The 25,378-nt window shown below is 42.9% G+C and overlaps 2 protein-coding genes across 3 annotated transcripts in view; both read left to right on the top strand.

Moving 5' to 3' along the window:
- Positions 1–13,812, top strand: part of CCDC6 (coiled-coil domain containing 6) — a 107,011-nt gene extending 93,199 nt beyond the window's left edge. The window contains exons 7-9 of the mRNA XM_036336807.1: positions 10–110; positions 8,372–8,496; positions 9,506–13,812. Coding sequence (XP_036192700.1) covers positions 10–110; positions 8,372–8,496; positions 9,506–9,700 — 421 coding nt within the window. The 3' untranslated portion in view covers positions 9,701–13,812. The remainder of the gene's footprint in view (positions 1–9; positions 111–8,371; positions 8,497–9,505) is intronic.
- MRLN (myoregulin) overlaps positions 8,376–25,378 on the top strand; it is a 30,569-nt gene continuing 13,566 nt past the window's right edge. The window contains exons 1-2 of one of the 2 annotated variants that reach the window (XM_036336811.1): positions 14,275–14,579; positions 15,850–17,575. The gene's annotated coding sequence lies outside the window, so the exon portion shown is untranslated. Of the gene's footprint in view, positions 8,497–14,274; positions 14,580–15,849; positions 17,576–25,378 lie in introns of those variants that run through there. The other variant, XM_036336810.1, reaches the window with a different exon arrangement.

Below are 25,378 nucleotides of genomic sequence, written 5' to 3'. Positions count from 1 at the left end.
TCCTCTTAGGTGTTTTAATGAGATGTCTGCGCAAGGACTAAGACCTCGCACTGTGTCCAGCCCGATCCCTTACACTCCTTCTCCAAGCTCAAGCAGGCCCATCTCCCCGGGTGAGTACCTGTGCTCGCTGCTTCTGGGACTGATTTCTGGTACGTTACTAGGCATCCCTGAATGTGTTCCCTTTTATCAGATAAAAGTCTTGTAAACAGAGAAGAGGGTGGTCATGTGTTTTTGAGAAACATAAAAACAAATCACTATCAAGACTGAGTCCTAGCTTGTAGTTTTTTTTTTAAATCCTCACCCGAGCATATTTTTTCCATTGATTTTCAGAGAGAGAGTGGAAAGGAGAGAGGAGAGAGAGAGAGAAACATCGACAACGTGAAAAACATCTACTTGGTTGCCTCCTGCATATACCCCTATGGGAGGGGCAGGCACGTGCCCTTGACCAGAAATTGAACTACAACTCTTTGGTCTACAGGCTGATGCTCTAACCACTGAGGAAACCAGCCAGCGGCCAGGGCTTAACTTGTAATTTTTAAGCGTAAATGTTATAGTGGGAACTGGTGTTTCTCTCTCTCTCTTTTTTAGTCTAAAAGGAATTTAACTCCCCAAACTGTTTTTAAAAGACTGTCTTTGTCTGCAATTTTAAATGCTGATGCATTGACAAAACCCTGAGTAGATTTTTAAGATGCATCATAGCATATCCTTTTTATTTTTTTAATAGGTTTAAGATTTATTGACTCACTAACATGGGAACTAATAAGATGGTGATGCTGCTTCAAAGAGCACTTTGAGGACCTGGGTATTTATAAATACATATATAAGGACAGTGAAAATAGCACATATTTTATGGCTTTTTCATTATGTTCTACCTATATTATCTAATTTTTGTTCACCAAAGAGTTAACCTAGGCACTGTTTTTCCCATGTTAAAATTGAGGATGCAGTGAATCGGAAGCTACTAGTCTCATGGCCAGAAAATGGTGGGGAAGGGCGTGTCTTGTTGCAAAGCCGATGTTGTGTTTATTGATTTCAGAGAGAGGAAGGGAGAGGGCTAGACAGATAGAAACATCGATGAGAGAGAAGCGCCGATCAGCTGCTTCCTGCACACCTCCCACTGGGTTCTTTGAGAGCTATTTTCAGTGGATCATGAGTGGGACTCGGCCCTCGTACGAGGCCATGCAGAAGGAGCTGGCTTTGCTCCTCAGAAGCCTCTCCCTCAAAGGCGTGCTTGTCTTCATCTGACCCCAAAAACTCTCCCCAGGGTCTCTGGCTCCCGGACCAGCACAGCATGGGGCTCTCAGGCTGGGAGGGCAGGTAAACGGTCCAGCCAGGCAGAACAAGGAAGCAGCGGGGCCAGGACGATTGGCTGGCGAGTGGAGGGGAGGAAGGAATGAAAACGTAGCAGCCAAAGGTTAAGTCTTGTGACTGACGTGAAGAGACTGAACTTGTGCTTGCTGCTAAACAGATTTTAAACAGGTGGGGGGGAAGGGTGTGTGTGTGTGTGTGTGTGTGTGTGTGTGTGTGTGTGTGTGTGTAGTGGGGGGAGTGGAGAAGGAGTGACTGCTTGGAAGGGGAATGGCAGTAAAGGTCTTGTGGTTTGGGAAAGTAAACAAGCCTCATGTTAGGGTGACCTCTCCTATTGTCTGTTCTTGAGGTTGGTAAAGGGGAGGTGCTGCAGCAACGCAGGTAGCCAGAGGGAAAGCGCGAGGTAGGAATGGCTTGGTTTTGTGAGTGTAGGACCCAGCCCAGCTCTGTGACGCTGTGGGTTGCTCGTTTTTAAGAGGTGAAATCAAAAGCCCTACAACCAAGCGTGGCTGTGGTGGTGCGCTCCCAAATGTCCAGCGTACTGTCTCTGGCAGCCAACCGCATAAAGAGAGGCTGTTTGCAGACAAAAACAACTTTCTATCTGGATCTGTGTCATGGTCATCACTTCTGTTCCTGCCCAGAGGATATTCCTGAAACTGTTTCTCCTACTTCCCAGTGGCCTTTACTTCTCTCCCAAAGTTTCCCTTCTTAGCTGCTTCTCAGTGTTCCCCAAAGAGCATTTGGGTTTCATTACCATGATAAAGGTCTTTATTGCTTCCTCATTTACTGACCTAAAAGGAAGGCATGACATAGGAAGAAGCAAGATGGAGAGTAGCTTTTATGGTTGGTGGGTGATGCCGATTCATATTACCTGTAGTTTAATGTTCTGTGTATTTAAGCCTAAAGAAATCTTTAGAGGCATGTAATTTCCAGTTCATTAAATATAATGTTGTGGTCATTGACAAATAAAGTCAGACCTTTGTTGGCAACATTAAACTTCTCTTATAACAAGTGTTCTGAAGAAGATATACTATTTTCATAATTTTGACTTTCATCACACCCTGTCCCTATAGTGTGGGGCTTGCTTGTATAAATAAGCTATTTGGTTTCCCCTTAAACTACATAATAAATAACACCAGGATTTTTTTTTCTTTTATCCAGGCTAAGAGAGAATATTTGTATCCTATTTTAAGTTCTATAATATCATCAAAGTAGACTCTATCTCCTGTTTGGCAGCAGAATTACTCCTATTCTAGTCCATTGCAGTCCTATTTTTCATGTGTTCTTTTCACTTTCTTTTTTACATTTTATATTTATTTATTTTATCTTTATTGTTGAAAGTATTACAGGGGTCCCCCTTTGCCTCCCTCCCCCCCAGCCCCCGTTGACCCCCTCCACCTAGCTCTTGCCCCCTCCCCAGGCCTTCACTGCACTCTTTTTTTAAAAAAATATATATTTTATTGATTTTTTACAGAGAGGAAGGGAGAGGGATAGAGAGTTAGAAACATCGATGAGAGAGAAACTTCGATCAGCTGCCTCCTGCACACCCCCTACTGGGTATGTGCCCGCAACCAAGGTACATGCCCTTGACCGGAATCGAACCTGGGACCCTTGAGTCCGCAGGCCGACGCTCTATCCGCTGAGCCAAACCGGTTAGGGTTCACTGCACTCTTGTCTGTCCATGGGTTATGCATACATGCATATAAGGTCTCTGATTAATCTCTTCCTGAACCCCCACTTCTCTCACTTTGTTTTTTGTGGGGGGGGGGGGGACTTTGTGGTTCTCAGAGAATCACTCCTTAGTGGGATGATGCTGTTCCTGCAGTTTTTATTTCCACTTTAGGCACGTTGGTTCTTCTCCCTCCCTCACCATTCGACATTGGCAGTCTTGCATTTTCACCAGCTTGTTGAGATATGTTGAATCCTGTTTCACAATTTGAAAGGTAAATTTCCTAGAACTTAGGAAAGATCTCCTTGTTCATTATATGTGGACTTGTATATGTGGATTAGCTGTGGGGAGAGTGTTTTCCAGGTCGTCCATTATTTTATACAGACTAAGAAAGAGACATTCCCAGTTAGTATATTTTCATGTGCCTTCATCAGGGTGAGGAATAATTAAGTTTCAAAAAGGGTGTGCACCCCACCCACTGCCCACCATGCACACCCACATGGTTTCTAATCCCATTCTCCAGTGATTGCCAGGGTGTATGCTGAATGAGAAAAGCTAGCTTCAAAGGGTTACATACTGTGTGATTTTATTTCTATGACGTTCTCATTGTGACAGAATCACAATCCTGGAGAGCAGATTGGTCCTGGCCAGGGGTTAGGATTAAAGGGACTAACTCAAAGGAGTTTCTTGGTGGGTGGTGATGGAGCAGTTCTGTGCCCTGGTTGTGGTGGCAGTGACCCGAATCTGTACATGTGAAGAAACTACATTGAGCTGTACACATACATACACACACAAAGAATACAGTAAAGCCAGATGACATCCAAATAGTCGTCACCTGTATTGGAGCAATGCCAGTTTCCTGGTTTTGATAATGTGCTGTGGTTATGTAAGATGTCATTCAGGGAAGCTGGGGGAAGGGTACATGGGAACCCTGTAGTATTTTTATAGCTTCTTGTGAATTGTAAATTATTTTAAAATAACTTATAATAAAAAAAGCGAAATAGTTTAAAAAGAGGTTCAAATAGCAGAGAGCTACCAGCTTGCAGAGCTTGTGAGGTGGGCCTTCATAAGCTGGCACTTACTGAGCCTTCACTTGGTGCCTGGCACTCTCAGCATTTTGCAATATTAACTCATTTCATCTTCACAACAACCTTGAGAGGTCACTCCGATAATCTCATTTTACAGTTGAAGGAGTAGAAGTCCACAGTGGCTCAATGCCAAGTGGCAGAACTAGATGCTGAGGTAAGGTGGCAGTCGGCTGTGGAGTCTGGGCTCTTGGCCTCTTCCAGGAGGCTGCGTGAGGTCCTGATTAACCTGGGTGGGGGTTGAGGAGTAGGAGGATTAGTTACTAGTAAGTCCTGTGTGAAGAGAAGCTATCCCAGGCAAAGGGCACAGTATGAACTGAGATGTGGAGGTCAGAATCAAGTGATAAATAAGGTCACTGTGATTCTTCACACCTGCTGCCCTGGGACCCTGTTCCCCATAGATTCTGATTCATTTGATTTGGGTTGGTCGAGGGCTTTGATAACCACTGACCGGGAACATCAAGAGATAGTTTGGAGCCAAATGCATAGGCCAAAGAAGAGAATTATAATAGCCAGAGAGGAGAAGTTTTTTAAATTTAGATAAACAGTAGGAGTCTTTGAAGATTTTTGATTAGCAGTTTAACATAATAATAAACCTTATAATACTAGAAAATAAGCTGGGAATTATTTTTGTTATTATGAATTGAACCTTCCGAGCTTCTCTTACCTGGGATAAGAATCCACTTTTACAGTATTTCTCTTAAATTTCGCTGCTTTCATAAGAAATAGACTTAGGATTGTATATTCCACAAAGCTGTTCAAAGAAAACCTCTTCTTCCCGCTCCCTGCATAAACATCACAGGGAATGGCCACGTAGCTCCCAACGCCTTGAACTTTACCCCCAGCCTCCATTTTGTAAGCGTGGGCCGAATATCCACAATCAGAAATGGAAATAGATCAAACAGAAAGCAGCACCTATTGCTAGTCAAACCAAGAAATAAAGCAAACCCTTAACCGTGGATGTGGCGGCGCAGCAAGTTCCGGGACAGGACAGCTACAGGTGGGCTTAGTGGCTCCATGTCGTGGCTACGTTTTCCACATGTTGTACAATGTGGGAAAGCTTCCCCAACTGCTTCTGGTTTTTTTTTTTTTTTTTTTTTTTTAAATATATTTTATTGATTTTTACAGAGAGGAAGGGAGAGAGATAGAGAGTTAGAAACATCGATGAGAGAGAAACATCGATCAGCTGCCTCCTGCACATCCCCCACTGGGGAAGTGCCCACAACCCAGGTACATGCCCTTGACCGGAATCGAACCCAGGACCCTTCAGTCCGCAGGCCGATGCTCTATCCACTGAGCCAAACCGGTTTCGGCTGCTTCTGGTTTTGATGTAATTCAGAAAAGAGGCAAGCAGAACTCGCTGCAGAGCTTTGCACCTTCAGGCTATTCAATGGAGAAAACACAAGCCCTACCGAGAGTTCATGTTGCTTGGCATCCAACAGCTGATCTTGGAAACACAGTGATTGACAGTAGATATTTCTACCCAAACTCCCCAAATTGCTCCTTTGTTTCCGTTTTTACTGCATTCATTCATATGGAGCTTGACCTGTGCTAGAGACCCTGGTAGATGCTGGGAACACAAAGATGTAAAGATAGCCACGTTTACGTAGTGATAAGTAAGTGATGCTCTGGACCACCGGACCAACAGCACCAAACGAGAACTGGCCAGCGCTGCTTGACTGCACGTGGGTGATGACCACGTTAGGAATGCTCGGAAAAAAACAACTGTTAGGACCTCGACCCAGCCCTATCTAATAGTGAGGGGAGTCTGGGCACGCACTTGTAGAACACTTGGAGATCTTTCTCGGGTCTTAGGTGGAGACTGTAGAACATTACAGTGCGCGGGGGCTTGTTTCTTCCTTGAATATCAGTTTCTTTGGGGAAACATTGACATATATAGGGCTTTTGTTTTCTTCATTGAGTATCCTGCGGTTGCAAAGTTCTGTGGTGGTTTTTGTTTGCCTTACGGCCGATCGCACCTGTGCATGAACACACACAGTGGTTTTGTCTCATTATTTTTCCTGGCAAGGGTTCACTTTGTTTTTTAATTGGGATAAGAACACTTACCATGAAATCAACCCTTTTAACAAATTTTTAACTGTATATTACACAGTGTTGTACAGCAGATCTCTAAAACTTATTCTTGTATAATTGAAACTTTTGCCCATGGAACAATTCCCTATCTCTTCCTACCTCCAGCCCCTGGCAACCACCTTTCTCCTCTCTACCTCTATGAGTCTGACTTAGATACCTCATATATGTATTTGTCCTTTTGTGACTGGCTTATGTTAGCACTAGTGACCCAGTGCATGAAATTTGTGCACGGGGGTGGGGGTGTCCCTCAAGTCCGGCCTGCACCCTCTCCAATCTGGGACCCGCTCGGGTGATGTCTGAAACCGGCAGTCGGACATCCCTCTCGCAATCTGGGACCACTGGCTCTTAACTGCCTGCCTGCCTGATCGCCCCTAACCACTCTGCCTGCTGGCCTGCTCACCCCAACTGCCCCCCCGCAGCCGGCCTTCTCACCCCCAATTGCCCCCCCCCCCCCGGTGGCCTGCTTGCCCCCAACTGCCCTCCCCTCCTGACCTGCTTGCTCCTAACCACCTCTGCCTCGGTCCCACCACCATGGCTTTGTCCGGAAAGACGTCCGGAAGGTCTCCTGGTCTAATTAGCATATTACCCTTTTATTAGTATAGATAATGTCTTCAAGGTTCATTCGTGTTCTCTTTAAAAAGAATTTTCTTTTCAAGGCTGAAGAATATTTCATTGTACGTATACATTTTCTTCATCTGCTCATCTATTGATAAGATTTAGGTTGTTTCTATATCTTGGCTACTGTGAATACTGTTGCAGTGAGCATGGGGGGCACAAATTGCTTTTCAATATCCTGATTTGATTTCTTTGCTTAAGTGCCCAGATATAGGATGGCTGGGTCAGATGGTAGTGCTGTTTTTAATTTTTTGAGGAAATCCATACTGTTTTCCATAGTGGCTGCACCATGTACATTCCTGCCAGCAGTGCACGATGGTTCAAAGTTCTCCACATTCCTTGCCAACATTTACATATATATTTTTTTAAATTTTATTGATTTACTTACATATTTATTTTTAAAATCTTTATTGTTGAAAGTATTACAACATTGACTCCTTCTAGGCCACTCTGCCCTCCTCCCCTCCCCAGGCCTTCACCACACCATTATCTGTGTCCATGGACTATGCATATGTGCATACAAGTTCTTTGGTTGATCTCTTCCCACCCACCCCCGCCTTCCTTCTAAGATTTGACAGTCTGTTCCATGCTTCTGTGTCTCTGGATCCATTTTGTTCATCAGTTTATTTTGTTCATTAGATTCCACATATGATTGAGATCATGTGATACTTGTCTTTCTCTGTCTGGCTTACTTTGCTTAGCATAATATTCTCTAGGTCCCTCCATGCTGTCTCAAAGGATGAGATCCTTCTTTGTTTACTGTCGCATAGTATAATAGTCATCCTAATAGAGGTGTAAGGTGCTCTCTCGTTGTGGTTTTGATTTGCATTTCCCTGATGATTAGTGGCGTTAAACATCTTTTTATATGCCTATTTGTCATTTGTAGGTCATCTTTGGAGAATAGGCCTTTGTCCATTTTTTAATCGGGTTATTTATTTATTTGCTATTGAGTTGTAGGAGTTCCTTATATATTTTGGATACTAATTGCGGATCTGAGTCATGATTTGTAAACTTTTTTTCACATTCTGTAGGTTACCTCCATTGATTGTATTCTTTGCTGAACAGAAGCTTTTAGTTTGATGTTTATTTTTGCTTTTATGGCTGTGTTTTTTGTGTCATATCTGAAAAATTATTGCCAAGACCAATATCAGAAAGCCTTTCCCTGTTTTTTTCTTTTAGGAGTGGTACAGTTTCTAGTGTTACATTCAAGTCTTTAATCCATGTTTAGTTGATTTTTGTGTGTGGTATAACATGGGGGTTAGGGGTCCAGTGTCATTCTTCTGTATGTGGGTATCCAGTTTTTCAAACACCATTTGTTGAAGAGACTACCCTTTCCCCATGGTGAATTCTCAGCGCTCTTGTTGAAGATCGTTTGACCATGTATGCATGGGATTATTTCTGGTTCTCTGTTCTGTTCCAGGGCTTGACTTTTACATCCCTTGTCACCCAGCAGGCCATTCTCTTAGCCCATTGTGTACCTCATCTATTTTCATTTTTGTGGGTGACTGAGAACTTCTGCACTTTGGAGCCTCCTAGATGGTCAAGGACAACAGATAATTTGAGTTTGAAATAATGCTTACAAGGTCTTGTTATATTTCAGGTCTGTCATATGCAAGTCACACGGTTGGTTTCACGCCACCAACTTCACTGACGAGAGCCGGCATGTCTTACTACAATTCCCCGGGTCTTCATGTGCAGCATATGGGAGCATCCCACGGCATCACAGTGAGTACCATGTGGTGGGAAGCAGCACTTACCCCAGATGGTGGTCTCACTGGTCCTCCTTAGGAGACCAGGATCGATGCCCTTAGACATTCACCATGCTTCCTCCCTCCCTCCCTTCACCAGTTCACCTTAAAAACTACATAGAGACTTCCTAACAGTCTGATACCGAATTCTGGTGTTGACACTAAAATCTATCCCTGAAGCAAAATTTCAACTTCGCTTTCCTTGAAAAATCACTCTTGTGAAACTTACTTTGAACTCTGGCCAATGCCTTGATTGAACTCTGGCCAGCTCCTTGCCATAACCAATTACTGTTAGTTGCCATAATGTCTAGAATATTTATTGTCTGCACCTTCACAGTTCACTGGCCCTCAATATGCTTTCTGAAATTAGCTTTGTTTCTAGTTTCACGCAGAATTTTTCCTCCTGAAATTAGAAGGAACCTCAAGTGCATCTGGTTCAAACCTCACTCAGGGGACCTTTTTTTCTTTAGAACTGGTTATTTAGTTGGCTAATAGAGCAATTGGAAATGTAGCTAATAGGGGTTTGAGAACAAGACTGCATTCAAGCTATTCCCAGTAAGGAAATCTTTAAACAAGAAACTATTCTTCAAGAGCATTAAGGTTTTTCTGAAGCTGTTCTGCTGGTTTGAGGGCTCTGTGTAAAAGCAGGAACGTTTTTGGTTTAGCTTGAGCTTTTAGGATATTGAAAACTTTTGTTAGTGCTAATGTAAGGGAGATGTGACAGCTCTGCCTTACTTTTAGGACTGATTTATTGAAGGGGACAAGTCCAATACTTTGGTCAAGGCAAGTTTCATAGTGTTTTTGCTTTTTCATAGGTGTTAGGCATAAACCTGACTTTGTTGGAGTTTTCATTACTAGTTTAGAAATCAGTAGGGATGGACAAGGAAATCGCTGGTCAGAATTTCACTGGCCTCAGCTCTTGAGAGCTGTGGAAGAAATGAATTGTCTGTCCCTAAATTGACCTACTGCTCCTGTCCTTTCTACAGAGGCCTTCGCCACGGAGAAGCAACAGTCCTGACAAATTCAAACGGCCCACGCCGCCTCCGTCTCCCAACACACAGACCCCGGTCCAGCCGCCTCCGCCCCCACCTCCACCACCCATGCAGCCCGCGATCCCCTCGGCAGCCACCACGCAGCCCGCCCCTTCGCCACATTCGGTGCACCCCTCCTCCCAGCCTTAATGCATGTGCTTAGTCTGAATCTCATGTTGGGACTCGTACCGTGGAGCCGTCTACTCAATGCCAAAGGCTTCTTCCCCTGGCATATTTGGATCTGACTTATTTGCACTGAGGTTATCTAGGCTTCACTATTAATTGTGTTGTAAATGTTTGTCGGAAACGCAGCCAGTGTTGTGGGTTACAACACTAACCAGACGACTCTTTCCATCAGTGTTTTACTTGAATCGACACGTGCGTCCATTCCTCGGCTGGAACCTCTGCTTTGCGTTGTTCGGTAATTCAGCAGCAGTGTGCCGTTTTTTGCTTGGCCCCAGAGCTTCATTTTCCTGGCTTTTAGGTTTGTAAAATAAAAAGGGATATCTTTTTTTTATATTTTTCCCCCCATGAATTTGCCGAAAAATTACTGAGCTGTTCTCACCAACCCCCTCCCCCGCATTAGAATGGTGTTTACCAAACATACCAGTAGTTCAGCACTACAATTTGGAAATCTAGCTTTCAGCAGAGAATGGAAAGTTAGATGGATCAGTGCCCAAGACTGTTAATAGAGCTTTCTACAGATTCCCTTTTTATAGGTTATTTTCAGTGTAGATCAACATCCACGTCGCTTCTAAAACAGCCAAAAGTAATGGATCACATGGCTGTACCTTTTCCACCTACATGGGATGGGTAATTATTGTATATTAAAGTGTGATTCTTTCTTTTTCCTTAATGTTAATCTTCCCAAACTGGCCCCCTCTCACATACGTCCATAAATGTTGTCCTCCCACCGTGGTTGCGATGGCTGATTAGAGCGTGCTGTTTGATTTCTGCTACAGAAGGCAATGCGATTATAACAAACAACAGCTACTTTCCCTTTCCAGTCTTTATTTGTGTTTCCCTAAAATAGAGTTTGAACAAATATTTTAAAGGTGCGAAATTATTAGAAGATACTATTTGAAATGAATGTTATAGAAATATCTTGGCATAATGGCCACACAGTACTTTATTGCTTGGCAGACGAGAGAAGAGGTGTATAGGAAAGTAGCACATTAGTATTGGTGACTGCTTATTTCGCCCAGTATAAGAAGTGCAGTGTGTACAAAGAAGTATATTCTGAATACGTTATCCCCATGCATTTAGCACAAATAAATCATTGGGTTTCACTTCGAAGTGGAACACTGTGAGTCACTCTTTTCTTAAGACTGCAACATCTTTATTTTTGCTTTTCGGCAGTTACTGTTTTGTATTTTGGTAGTAAAGTGATTTTTACCACCTGTGTTTGCATATTTATATATGCTGTGGACGGAAATACCTTACCTAGAGAATGTATATTTTATGATGAGAATGTGTATCCGTTGGATATAATCAGAGGACTGAAAGTTAATTTATCAGTAATTTTTAAGAGTCCATGTTTTGTGACAACCATCTCTAATAGCTAGCTCTTTATTGAACACACTCCTAAAAATAAGGAACCATGACATTGTAGATATTTAATATTGTACAGTATAGAAACCTTCATTTTTGCCTTTGAATGCATATTTAAGAGTCACAGAAAGAAAAAAAGTCTTGTTGAATAATAGTGTTTCACTAGCATTTTAAGAACTTGAGAGTAAAAGCAACAATAGGATTTTTCACCTCTTCCTGCTTCCACCCCCTCACCCCCACCCCCAAACGGAGAGCGTCACTCCTCAGTTGTTTGGAAGAAATCGTACGTCTATATAAATTTTATTTATAATGTGTGTGTAATATACATAATCATAGTACAGTTCTCAAATAGGGGGAGAAGCTTGGCATATTATTACTGAGGCTTTAGGTTTTTAATATGATCAGACGGGGTCAGCTGAAACCCTAGGATGTCACCAGCAGCTCACTGTCCCTCCTGGTACATTGCCATTTCGCGGCATTCGGAGAGTAGGCAAACAATGTTTGCCCTCATGGTACATTTCTTGGTTTTTCTTAGAGGAGAAATATGGCCTATGTTTACAAGAATCTTCTACAAGATTATAGTCTTCAGTGCTGTTGGACAGTGTCTTGCACTCAAACGAGGAAGTCCATCATGTAGTGACCGTCCCTCTGCTGCCTATCAGTGTAGTGATTACCTCCTGAAAGCACAAAGGTCAGAACATCGCCGTCTGGAGAATGACAAAGCACTTGGAGTGAGCAAGTAGTTCCTGACCAATGCCTTTTAGAGAAGAGGTTCTTGGCATTCATACGCCTCCCCAGATGGAGTGCTGGGTCCCCTAGGCTAGTCGTTTCATTTCAAACTAGAACACAGCTCCTTCAGACGGCACCTTCTCACCATAAATCTAACGCCCTCTCCCTGCGGACATTCAGAACTGATAGAACAAACACTACTACTTTAAATTTATGCTGTTTCGTGTCTTTTTAAAGTGTTTTGTGACGCCGTGTGGAGCCTGCCGCACTTGGGCAATGCCTGCCAAGGCAGATTCAGACCCCGAGCTCAGAGAGGCAAGAGCCCCCCCACCCATGGGAAGCTGACTCACCTCAGCCGTTTCTCCTCGGGGCTGACCGTGGTTACTGCCATTCCTGTTGCCCACTCGCCCAGGGTAACTCGGGACTGACTCCCGGAAGGCCTTTGTAAAACCCGTAGCCATCTCGAAGGCCAGCGGGAGCAATAGTAGCTTCAGTAGCTTCATTTTCCTGTCTTGCTGACAGAGACCCTTGGCTACCACTGTGCTGCTAATAGGATAAGTACTTCATTGCCAGGTTACCATGCCTTCTACGCGAAACCAAATTCGCTTACCTGATACCTGACACTTCTCTGGGCTCTGACCTGCTTTTCTCTCAAGAGCATGCTGGCATTTCAGGCAGAATTATAGAAATTTGCAGATGGTGGAAGTATTTAAGATTTCATTCACCTTGCTCCTTCGTTGATTGAAAGGAGCCTTAAATGCTGAGCTCCTGAGATACTGACCACAACCATGGAATGAATGTGTGACCAGAATGTGGCTTTGACACCAAGTGCTGCTGTCCCTTTGTAATTGGCTTCTGATTTGACCAGAAATAATTGACAATGTGAATTTTTGTTACCTGTTCAATTGTAGGACAATAGAATATGTATCACCCTTTGTTAGGTAGGCACAAACTTCTCCTGCACGAAGCCTTGCTTGTAGAGGGTGCCCAGTAAGACAAGAAAAAAAAGCATAGTAACTTGTGCTTCGAGAGCTCAATATTTTTATCTTAATCAGTACAGAAGAAATTTCTCTGTGTAACTTGATCTTCTGTCTAGTACTTGTCTTTTAGGTAACCAACACTGAAAACTTTGTAGTGATGACTACCAAAGAAATACATAGTAAAACAACCTTTTATTTCCAAATTATTAAAGAGCCAGCCATTGACGCTGCTACATGAGTTCCATGCTCAAGAGCCATTGTAAGAAATGAGGGGTTTTTAGGTTTTTGTTTTGTTTCTAGTTTTCTTTATTTCTCTTTAATTTTTTTTTTTAAATATAAAACATACACACACAGCTGTTAGCATAAAATTATGGGGAGCGTTTTCCAGAATGCTCAGCAGTTGTGGTTAACTGCCAAGTCCTGGTTGCCTCTCGTCAGGCAATTGGAGGAACCCTATGTTCATGGTGGTGTGGGTGCTGTGTGTGTGCACGTGTGCGTGTGTGCATTCATGCCTTAACTCGGGTTACTGCTCAACTTTAGTTCTTGACTTAGTCTGCACCGTCATCTAGATTGTATTGTACATCTCGATCTGAACTTCATCCTGGCAAAAACAAAGCTGCAGGCACAGCAGTTCCAGAATGCATTCCTCCGGAAGCGTATTCGGTCAGGCTGACCCTGAGGCTGCTTTGGACTTTATTTGGAACTGAGCATGGAAAGCAAAGTGGACTGTCAAACAGAAAGACATCAGCAAGGAAGAGAAGAGAGCCAAGTGCTAGCTTGTCTTTTGCCTCTGCACCTCTGTGCACACTGTGTGTTCATGACAGCTGGTCTACAACTTGATGAGGTTGGAGTTCTGTAATAGTGGCAATCTTGACATTCTTGGTCAGAGTGTAGAGAGATGTAAGACTTCCAATTAATGTCTTATTTACTTCTTTATGTTGATTAGTCTTTGATACATGTGCTGAATCAGAAACCTAAATAAAGATAATTTTTTAAAATGTACCTTGTGAGCCTTAAACCTTATTTCTGTTCTTTGAGTGGGAAAATGAACATTGTTTCCCTGTTGCTTCTGATATCAAATTTAGATTCTAAGTACCAAAGGCTGCCTTAGAAAGTAAACTTAATAAGAGAACACAAAGGGGCTGGTATTGTTCTGTTTCTTTCTTTATTTTTTTAATCTTTACGGACATGCTTAGAGGAAGAGAGAGAGAGAGAGAGAGAGAGAGAGAGAGAGAGAGAGAGAGAGAGAGAGAGAAACAATCAGTTGCCTTCCATATGCTCGCCAGCTGCATTTAAGGGCCCAGCGGTTAGTCCTGAGGGGCAAGCACGGTACTTAGCAGGATGCTGTCTTAGGAGCATAGTGTTCAGGAAACCAGTTGTGATACCATGTTAGGAGTTCAAACGGTTTAACCCTGAGCCCCTTTCTATGTAAAAGTGCTAAATAAATCTTGAGCCAGTCTTGATCGACTCTGGCTTAAGCAGGATTCCACGGTAACTATCATAGTTAATTGAGTGAGTTTTAAATTTGGTTACTCATGTGGTGAATTGAAATGACCAAAATTTCAAAATGCTTCTCTACTCTTGGCAGCTAGACTTTAGTGATAACTTGAAAAATGTTGACCAGGAAGTTACCCAGGACCTCAGATTTCCAGTCTTACTTCCACCCACCAGCTTCGGTTTTCTGGACTGTGTAACAGAGATAGCCATTCTGGTTTCAGGTGGAGTTGAGAGAAAACAGGATTTGCACCAGAAGCTTTAACAGCAAATAGGTAAAGTTTAAGCTGCACGAGCACTTGTTTTCCCTTTAATGCCTTTTAGAGCCTGTGTGTTCATCCACATGTTTCTTCTAAAATGGAAATGGTTGGTTTAGCAAATGTTTTGTGTTTATGTAAAACTAAGTAAATCTGGGTTCTTGTTTTAACAAACACATAAGCTATTTAAGTCAAGGAAATTTTTGGAAATGCAGTTGTATTCAGTCACCAATGTCTAATCCAGGCCCAAACTTTTAAACCTTTCCTTTAGAAATAGAGGAAAAAGTCAGTGCGTGGTCAGTTATGGTTTGTGTCTGATGTTTATGTTGACATGAGAAACTTATTTCCTGTTCCTTAAGTTTTTCTCTTCACTTGCATATCACCCCTAATTCTAAATTACATTGAACTAAATATATTTAGATCTTTTTCTAAAGATCTTATTTTTAATACCCTACTAATGACAATGCAACTTTCAAGATTACTAATTATCCCAAAAAGTGATCTTAGTAATTGATCTAAAACATCCTCATTTTAAAAAAGAAAACCAAAGTTAGACACAGCCCAGAAGTGAAGCAGGTGATAGAATTAATAGACAAAGATGTGAAAATACCTGTAATAGACATTTTCCATGGGTTAAAGAAGGCAGAAGAAAGCACAACCATGTAAGAAAAATGGAAAGTGTAAAAAAAAGACAAATTGAACTTCTAGAGACAAAAAAAAAAAAATTACAATAGCTGAAATTTAAAGCAACAAAAAACTTGCTTTAAGCCGTTTGTGCTCTTTAAATGTTCCTAGGGGACTTTAAAAAGGCAACTCCTGGAATTCAAGTTAAGTCTAGTTGACATACTTTTCTCCACCTGCCCCCCCATCCCCACCCCTACTGGGGATAGCCCTGCCTGGCTTGAACCACTATCGGGAATTGTTAACCTCAGGAACTGACTGACTACTCCTATTAGTCACTTTAATGTTGGGCACGAAGACTCAAGGTATAAGGTCGCCAAGTAGAAAATGTCCATGAGTTCAAGTCCAGTCTGGGTCAAGAGTTTTCTGAGCTTCAGTTTCTTCACCTACAAAATAAGAATGAGAATGGGGTCATTAGGGTCCAATGAACATACTGTTAAAACTTTATAGAGAGTATTAGGTTCTTTGCATGGTAACTTCTTAACTATTTCCAATATAATTGCATTCATTCCACAAATATTTTTTAAACCTGTATTATGCCAGCCATTGTGTATAGTACCAGGCATGCGGTGGAGGGTAAGAAGGCCACTGTTCCTCTCTTTGGTAGCTTCCAGTTGACACCTGGTGTCAGCATTGTGGCTGTGGAAACAGTGCAGCAGGATCCCTCAGCATTAGGAGAGAGGAAAGGTCAGAGACGTCTTCCAGAGGAAACGGTCTTTACGCAAATTCTTGAAGAAGAGGTAAGAATTAAATGAAGAATTATCAGGGGCAGAGGAAACAGCATGTGTGAAACCTAGAGGTCAGAGCACCCCTCCAAGTGATGGTTGGGTTCCCGGAACACAGACTGACACAGGACTTGGTGTAGGAAGCTTGCTTGAGAGATGATGCCAGAAAGTAGAATGAGAAAGTGGAAAAATGAGACAAGACCAGTGAAGGATGTGTTGATGAGCCTGTTAGCATGGTGGGCAACTGGAGTTATCCCATGGGGTCTCCCCAAGGAATAATTTAGAAGGGGCCTCAGAATTGTACCCCCAGAGGACAGGAATGCTGGGACTTGGATACACAAACTCCTTCACCTATTGGTGGGAGGTGCTCGTGGGAGAATGACCCCCACATTCAGATTTTCTGAATTGTGCAAGAGGCTTCCTTGAAAGCCTGCAGTAGCAAAGCCAAGGGAAGCCACCCCAAGTTTGATGAGGGATGCTGGCAAGGTGCATGAGTGTTTGGTGAAATTAGGTGGGCCAAGGGGGTGTGATGCATTCCATCAGGTCTGCTATAGGTGGGTGGCTTGGGCACTAAATACCTCTCACCATCATTTATTTGGTTTGGCCTGAAGTATTCATGCACATACACAAAAAATTTCCCCCAAGAATGAAAAAAAAATGTAACATGCTTCATTTCCCTTTTTTTCCTCCCCAAGCTTTATCAAGAAATAATTGACATCTAACATTGTGTAAGTTTAACACATACAGTCTGATATATGTGTATATTGCGAAAGAATTACCATAATAAGGTTAGTTAGCACATCCATCACCTTTGATTTGAAACGGTGATTTTTATTTTTTTAAAAATTCAGATTCTTGATTTTTCTTGAAAAAGATTGCAATAGGGCCTTACCCCTTCAAGCACAGTGGTCACTCTGCCCACAGGTGAGTAGAGTGTGGTTCCTGCAGGCTTTTGAGTTTGTGAGCTGCTAGCGTAGGGTAGTTGTGGAATGAGGGAAGATTGACAAGGCTAGAATTTTGAATAAGCAGGAGAAAGAGAAAGGAGGGAGGAGAAAGGGCTGAGAGGTGAAAATTAAGGCGCGTTTGGAGGAGGCCTGCCTGGGCAGTTCCTAGCACAAGTCCAGCTAATAATAAAGTGGAATGTCGATTCCCTAAACTAGGTGATGGATACCTGAGAGTTTGTTATACTAGTCTCTACTTCTGTATGTTTAACATTCCCGTAATATAATTTTTAGAAATGGAGAGGAAGGGATCAAGAGATTTCTAAGAATGGAAAGGAAAAATGGAGTCTTGGGAAGGTCAGTGCTAGAGATGCCACCACTGAAAATTCTAATTTTTGCAAGAAGGCAGCTAAATATACTTTTAAGAATAGTTTCTTGATTTTTAGAGAGAGAGGAAGAGAGAAGAGAGAAACATTGATGTGAAAGCACAACGTCAATTGGCTGCACACTCCCCACCATGGATGGAGGCAGCAACCCGGACAAGTGCCCTGACCAGGAATCCAACCAGCAACCTTTTGGTGTATGGGACGACATCCATCCACCCGAGCCACTCCAGGCAGGACCAGGCAGCAGTATTTCATATACCTCCCTCCAAAATGAGAGACAGGTGAGAAGTTGTTCTGAACTGAGCATAAATTTATGGGTTTGTGAGTTGTTGACTCTGGGTAACTGGATTGGCATGATTGATGTCCTGGTGAAGTTAAACTAGAAAATGTTCTCTTTTTTGTTCCCAACTACGCATTTCCACAGGTAATAAGTCTGACATGGTCCGGGCTTCCCTTTCGCTTGGAAAAGGCCACTGATTGCAGCTGTCCTGTGGGGTTCCGATTTTTTTAGCGAAGATGTGATGTTGCTGTCATTACGTTTTGGGTTGACTTTATAGAACTTCAGGACCATAATAGGGTTAGGGGTATTCAAAAAGGTACCTCAGTAATGAGGCTTCCAAAAGAAACAGTCTACACTTAAGTATGGAATGAGACCCCATTAGTACACATGAGTTTAAAAAAGTGATTAGGGAGAGGAAATCATTGGGTTTTATTTTACTTGGACTCAATCTCTTTGTGGAAATCTGAGATTCAACTTTTGGGTATTTTCTCTGTGGTGGTTGTGCATGATTCAAAATTTAAAACTTTTTAAATTAAAAAAAAAATTTAAATGTCCACATGGGTGTGGGAAACACATTCCTGATGCTCTGAGCTCCATCTCTAAAAGAATCATCACATACTTAATCTTGGCTATTAAATAAAGCGTTCACTAAAAGTAATTAAATAGATGTAGGATGGGGAAAACCTGTAACATTCTCTCCTCTCCTCCTAACTTCTTTTTAAGGGTAAATTTGTTCATTTGACATGGTTCTAGTCTAGGACAGGGACAGTTGAGCTATATAACCAACACAAGTTTGATGACATTCTCCTGGTGCCCATATTTCTAGCCATCTTCCCTTCCTAATCTGAGGAGCTCCCTCTTCCAATTCCAGACCCTCATCTGAAAAGAAGTTCTTAATTCCTTTTATTTCCTTGGTCATAAAAGATACTTTAGACCAGTTCTGCCCAGCCATCAGGAGTTGATTTGCTGAGATGGAAACCGTAGCAGCTTGGAGGGGAAAAGTAGTGATTTCATTTGCAAAGCAATTAAATACCAAGTGATTTTTTCTCTCTTACTCTGTGTGCTTTAGGAAAATAAGTACCTTACATTGATGTTAAGATCCTAATTGTTAAATACGTTTTATCACCATTCAGACAAAGCGCAGGTTATTCATGTTAATTGGGCCCATTTTATGCGTTGGAGAGTCTCTTCCAATGTTAGAATAAAAATACCCACATTTCAAACTCAGAGCCAGGTTTGACTTGAAATTCCTATGAGCCTGCACCAAGAGTTACATTTTTCTTTGTGTTTGCATCATAAATGGAATTATCTATAAGCATGTTTGAGCCCGTTTTTGTCTCTGAAGGAAAGTTTCGCTTATATATAAACAGGGTGCCAACACTCATCTCATCTCTCTAGGTTAATCAGTTTCTAAGAATTATACTTCTTGAAGATTTACCCCCTGGTCCAATCTGATTACAAGGAGACCAGAGTAAATTCATTTGATAGGTGTGGCTTCTTTTTTTTCTTCTTCATCAAAACATGCTTTTGTTGTAGCTACTTATCTATATCTTCAGAGGATGGGCACTAGGACCTGATTTCAGATACTGGCTCTGACACTGAAGTCCTTGGGTAAACTGCATCCCACTTGGAGTCGTTTCATCTTCCTCGTCGAGTGTGTGGAATAAATGTGTCACTATATAGAAAGTTCTTACAATAGGGACTTAGAACTCAGGACAAGTTAAACTCTCAATATATGCAGGCTGTTACTATATATTCCTGCATTCCATGGCTTTACAGCCCCAGGACTGTGCTGATGATAGATGTCAAATTAGCTTGTCATATCCCTAAGTTTTTCTTGGTCAACATTCACTTTCTGAAAATGCAATTTCACAAAAAGACAATTTCGTTCTTCAAAAACTGACCTTTTCTTTTTCTTGGCAGTAGTGGTGAAAAGATGTCAGATTACCTTTCAGAACTTTTCTGTTTTGTCTAATCTGATTTGGAACGCTGTACTTCTGTGCTTCTTCTTATCAAGTTCTCACCTTGAAAAGGTGGTGACATATCTGATAGGCTGGGCCAAACGCTCCACCATTTGCTTCTATCAGCTACACAACCTTCCCTCAACTTGCCCAGAAATTGAAACCGGGTGGGGCGGAGACACTGCACAAGAGTTTGATAACTGATCGTTGTCACTTCCTCCTTTTTGTCCCCCACATGCCCAAGCCAGTCTCATCTCTTTAAAAGTCCTGGGCTGATTAAGGACAGGAAGTTAATTTCCTGATAAGTGTTATCAAGGACCAAAGGGCAGTTCCTTGCGGGCACGTTGCCAGTTACCTTCATTTGCATGAGCCTCCCTGCAAGACACCAGTCACCCTTCCTCCAAGAGCTCCGCAGCCACCCTGGACCCTGTGTAATCCGCTAAGTACCAACGAGATCAGGCTCTCTCCCACTCCCGCTGCATTTGCAGGGATGTCTGGAGCCTGGAGTGTGAGGAACACTTCCTTCTGCTGCTCCAAGGGCAATTGGAGGGGCCCTGAGCTTGTGAGAAGGGGATGTGTTGCTTCTTGAATTTTATTGTTTGAGGATTTGCTGGGTTTTCTTACTAACTTCAGGGACTCTCATTCAACATACAGTTATCAAGCCAGGTTCTACTTAATATAAATAAGTCAATAAACAAACAAACCTCCAACCAGCTTTTTGAAATGAAATTGGGGGAAAGATGCTTAAAAACAGCTTGAATACACAATTCCATAGGGTGTTTTTCATCTCTCTCCCTCCTTTTTTTTTTTTTTTTTTAATACATGTCCAAGTCTGTGACTTTTTTTTTTAAACATGTTTTTGTTTTGTTTTCCTTCTGTGATCTTCTATAATTTTTTTTAAAATATATTTTATTGATTTTTTACAGAGAGGAAGGGAGAGAGATAGAGAGTTAGAAACATCGATGAGAGAGAAACATCGATCAGCTGCCTCCTGCACATCTCCCACTGGGGATATGCCCGCAACCCAGGTACATGCCTTTGACCGGAATCGAACCTGGGACCCTTCAGTCCGCAGGCCGACGCTCTATCCACTGAGCCAAACCGGTTTCGGCATCTGTGACTTTTTTATTCATGCCCCCTACCCACTGTAGCCAAAGTAGAAATACCAGGGGCCCCAACTCTGGGTTACACCCTCCAAGTCCCCTACCCCAGACACCCAGAGATGTATGAAGTGCTGATGTGTGATGATGGTCTGGGGAAGGCCAAAGGGACCAAGAGCCCCAACCCTGGACCCGGGCAGCAGCAGGAGAATTTTCCTCTGGAGGGAGAGCAGGGAGAGCCTCAGGTACCCAGAGTGCTCGGGGGAAGCAGGGCCTGCCACCACCAGCCCTGGGGTTGGGGGATTGGGAAACTCCATGCAGTTCCTGGGCTGGAGGGACACGAAAAAGGGAGCCTTCAGCATGTAGCCTTAAGAGGGTGGGGATGGGGACAGAGGGTGCTTCTGAACCCTTGTGGAGGGAGAACTGGTGGGAAATGGAGGAGGCCTTGGGTATCTCAGAGAATGGGGTAGCCCCTCTGGTGCTAATTCTGGCGGAGCTGGAGGCCAGCCCGAGTGGCCATCTCCAATACCTCCCACACCCCCATCTTGGGTCTTGGCTGAACACTCAAGGTAGCCGAAGGCACTGATCCTGGCCGTGTCCTGGCCTTCCTCAGACGGAGTGGGCTCCTGATTCACCTTGGCCAGCTCTCTCCTAGTCTTGCCTCCAGTCCTTCTTGCCCACGAAGATGATAGGCACATTGGGGCAGGCAGAGCGCTTCATTCACCTCCGGGGTCCCCTTCTCAGGAATGTTTCCCAGCTGTGGGCGCTGTTGATGAGGATGTCATTGTCAGGGTGGGAGAGAGGCTGGAGGTGATCATAGTCTTCCTGTCCTGCTTGCCCTCCAGCTCAGTGTCTATGATGTAGAGGATGGTAGGGGCCTGGACCTCGGGAACTGGTCCTTGCGAAGACCATGCGGAGGCAGGTCTTCCCGCTGGCCCCTCCCCCACAACCACAGCTTCTTTGGGACCAAAACCACCGGGGCTTCCTCCGCCACCTTCAGCTGTGAGGCTGGGGCTGGAGGCAGAGATTCTGCTCTTCATTTCTTATACTCAATGGCAGTGTTAGACTGCAATACTTTTTAATAGAAAGGTAAGACATAAACCTGAGAGATCTGCCTCCAGCAACAAAAATGGGTGTGAGGGGCAAAGTATTCAAGTTTGTATAACACTTTTGACATTAAAATAAATGGAACAAAAGGAATTTGCCAATGTGAGGTGACTTGAGGTAAGACAACGTTATTATTTTGGGTGTGGAAGCCCTAAAAGTTCAAAACCCCCCCCCCCCCAACCCCCACACCTCCACCTCCCTCAGTGCCTGAATTTTCCTTGTTGATCCTCTTTATGAGTTAAGAGCTGTGATGTGAAAGGCAGAAATTTTACCCCTGGGTAGGACCCATTTCCTGGATTGCAATGGAGTGTGTTGGAAAGTGCACCCACTTGGCCACTGGAGACAGAGTTTCAAGTCTCCCTCGGCCACTTGCTGATTCGCTGTGGCCCTGGGCCAGTTCCTCAGCGTCTCTTGGCATTAGGAGTCTAACTCTGAGTCTCATGCATAGAAAGTGCTCACATATTCCTTGTCTTTCTGTATCTTTCCCGTCCAAATTTCCTAAACCAGAAATCTGGGGAGCGTCCTTAACTGCTTGCAATCTCTTCCCACCCAATTCTAGCCAGGCACTAAATCCTGCCAATTTTGCCTGCTAAAGGCTGCTCAATCCTACTCGTCCCCTCCATTCCTGTCCCAAGTCACTTCAGTCCTTATCACTCTTGGGCTGTTGTAGAAAATAGTTTCCAGCTGCTTTTCTGCCCTGACCTGCTCCACTAACCCCAACCCCACACATCTTTGTAAAGAAAAGCTGACCACATTGGGCTCCTGCTGAGAATAGAAGCATGAGCCCCCAGCTGGCCTATAGGATGAAGTCTTTAATATAATAAAAATAGCAAGCACTTCCCTAGTTCTTGCTCTTGTTCTTTTAAATGTTCCCCACATGTTAACTCAATCCTTGCAACAACTTTATGTGAGGATGACTGTTAAGATCTCCAGTTCACAAGTGAGGAAACTGAGGCATAGAGCGGTTAAATAACCTGGTTGGAGTTAAACTGCTAGGAAGGATGAAACAGAATATTAAAGTTGTGTTTTTTTTAATGTATTCCTGCTTAATCTCAATTTTATCTCTGGCCATTTATGCCTTGTTCTTTATCTTCCAGCAATGCAAGCTACATGCAGTTTACCCTCCCCACCCCACCAACTCTTCCCATAGTTGCTCCTGTTAAGAGCTCTCCCTGGAACGCCTTTCCCTGTTGACTCCTTGGTGAATTTCTACCTCTCTTTTGAACTTGGCCCTGGCATCACCTCGGTCATCAGTCAGTCTTCCCACCTGTTGCTCTTGTGCTCTGCACATGCCTCCAAATATCTGAGGGGCTGCTTTATGTTAGGAATAGGACAGACAGTGGAAACCAAGGTCTAGAAGTGGTCGTCCGGATCTTATGTTCATGTGGGGAAAAGAGGCAAAAAAGCATTACAGGAAACATAAGCGAAATGCACTCTGGGAGGACACATGTGGATCAAGGAATCCATTCTAGGTTGCAGGGGGAAACCCTCCCAGAGCAGGTAATGTTGAAACTAGGATTTCACTGATGGAAAAAAATCCACAGTGAGGAACTAAGGGAAGAAAAGTTTGCTGGACAGAAGGAATGGCATTTGCAAGCTCAGTGCCAAGACATGGTACAGGTTTGGGGAAATTGTTGAGTGTGTTCATCTATTTCCTTGTCTTGCCCACTTGGCTGAGTTCCTTAAGGATGTCAAGTCCACCCAGCCTGGCTCAAGGAGGTTTCAGTAGACATCACACTAGAACTCAAACACTGGAATCTCTAGGTCCCTCTCTCCCCATCTGTTAAGGGCAATGTTAGGAGACCACTAAAGTCCTTTGGAATTTCTGAGATTCTATGAATCACATATAAGGAAAAGAAGTCAAGCAGAGGGCCTCATTTTGAGAATTACCTGAGAGTCCTTGGCTAGGAGTCACAGCACTCTAGCATCTGTTTCCTTTGTCACATGGTATTCCCGAAGAAGGCCACATTCACAGGTTAAACGTACACAAGTATTTTTGAGGGACACAGTTCAACCCACAATAGCTGAGAAGTGGTGGACTGTGGTGCTGAACTACTCCCTAGTCATCTGCAGAATAGAGTGTTTATGCCTCAAGATAAAATTCTTAAATTGTATCTTTAAAAAATTTCTATTTGAGTTATACAATGAACAAAATATTTTGCCATAGTATGTGGATAGGTTCTAAAAAGATACATATATTCAGTGAACACTCAAAAATATTAAATTGACCAGAGTATTAAAAAAATGTAGGTTCTATTCCTACTCTAAGCACTCTCACCCATCTATTAAACTGGTGGTCGCTGATTTATTACTTTCTGGCAATTACTTAGGCAGAATAACACTCCATTGTGTGAGGTTTGCAGTGAGGGGCTTCCCAGCAGTTAGTTGAAAAAGGGTTTAGTTTGATAAAAGGACAGTTACCAGGCCTGAGCCAGGGCAACAGGCAGCTAGAACCTAAAGAATGCGGCAATTTGATGAGCATTTGTTTACTTCAATTTATATCTTTATATATTTCAGTAACTTATGTCTTATCAGTTTTCTTTCAACACTTTGTACAGAGCCAGTGTTTAATATAGTTTAGATCTGAAGACACACTGTTAGTAGTCTAAACAATTTGATGTCAATTGCTGGGAGTAGTGGAGGCATAGACTTGGACTTTTTTGAAATATGGCTTTTCAAGAGAGGACAGCCTCTACAAACCAGTAATCCTGGTCAAAATCTTCAGACTTTGCTTCTGTAGATTCCCAAGACCCACCTCCCTGCCCCCAACACACACAACCCACACATGCACACACACACTGCCAGGAATTGTTTTGGGATCCCTAAGGGAGAGAGGCGATATGCTCACAAGTAAATAAATCTCAAAAAAACTGATAATGGGCACTTGAAAATTCATTGGTTCATATATATTTTTAAATGGGGGAAGTCAATATAAAAAGAGAAAAAAAAGTACATAAATTTGAGAAGTTAACCGTATGTCCCTGAGAAAGCCTTTCTCAGAAGAACAGAGGATAGTATTACATTAAATGTGTCACGTCATTTTACAAGAGAGCTGAACAGGATATTTTTGTTAGTTGGTTGGTGAATTCTTAAAGAGTGTTTGAGCCCTAACCGGTTTGGCTCAGTGGATAGAGCGTTGGCCTGGGGACTAAAGGGTCCCAGATTCGATTCCGGTCAAGGGCATGTAACTTGGTTGTGGGCACATTCCCAGTAGGGAGTGTGCAGGAGGCAGCTGATCAATGTTTCTCTCTCATTGATGTTTCCAACTCTCTATCCCTCTCTCTTCCTCTCTATAAAAAATCAATTAAAAAAATATATATATATATTTTAAAAAGAGTGTTTGACATAGGCCAGTGATGGCGAACCTATGACACGCGTGTCAGAGGTGACATGCGAACTCATTTTTTTGGTTGATTTTTCTTTGTTAAATGACATTTAAATCTATAAAATAAATATCAAAAATATAAGTCTTTGTTTTACTATGGTTGCAAATATCAAAAAATTTCTATATGTGACATGGCACCAGAGTTAAGTTAGGGTTTTTCAAAATGCTGACACACCGAGCTCAAAAGGTTCGCCATCACTGACATAGGCTCTAGTGATTGTGAAAGGGCTGACCCCCTCCTCATGGGGTAT

The sequence above is a fragment of the Myotis myotis genome, unplaced genomic scaffold (assembly GCF_014108235.1).
Source record: "Myotis myotis isolate mMyoMyo1 unplaced genomic scaffold, mMyoMyo1.p scaffold_m19_p_15, whole genome shotgun sequence".
NCBI classification, from domain to species: domain Eukaryota; kingdom Metazoa; phylum Chordata; class Mammalia; order Chiroptera; family Vespertilionidae; genus Myotis; species Myotis myotis.
The sequence above is the reverse complement of the archived record's forward strand: the minus strand, read 5'-3'. Positions and strand labels throughout refer to the sequence as shown.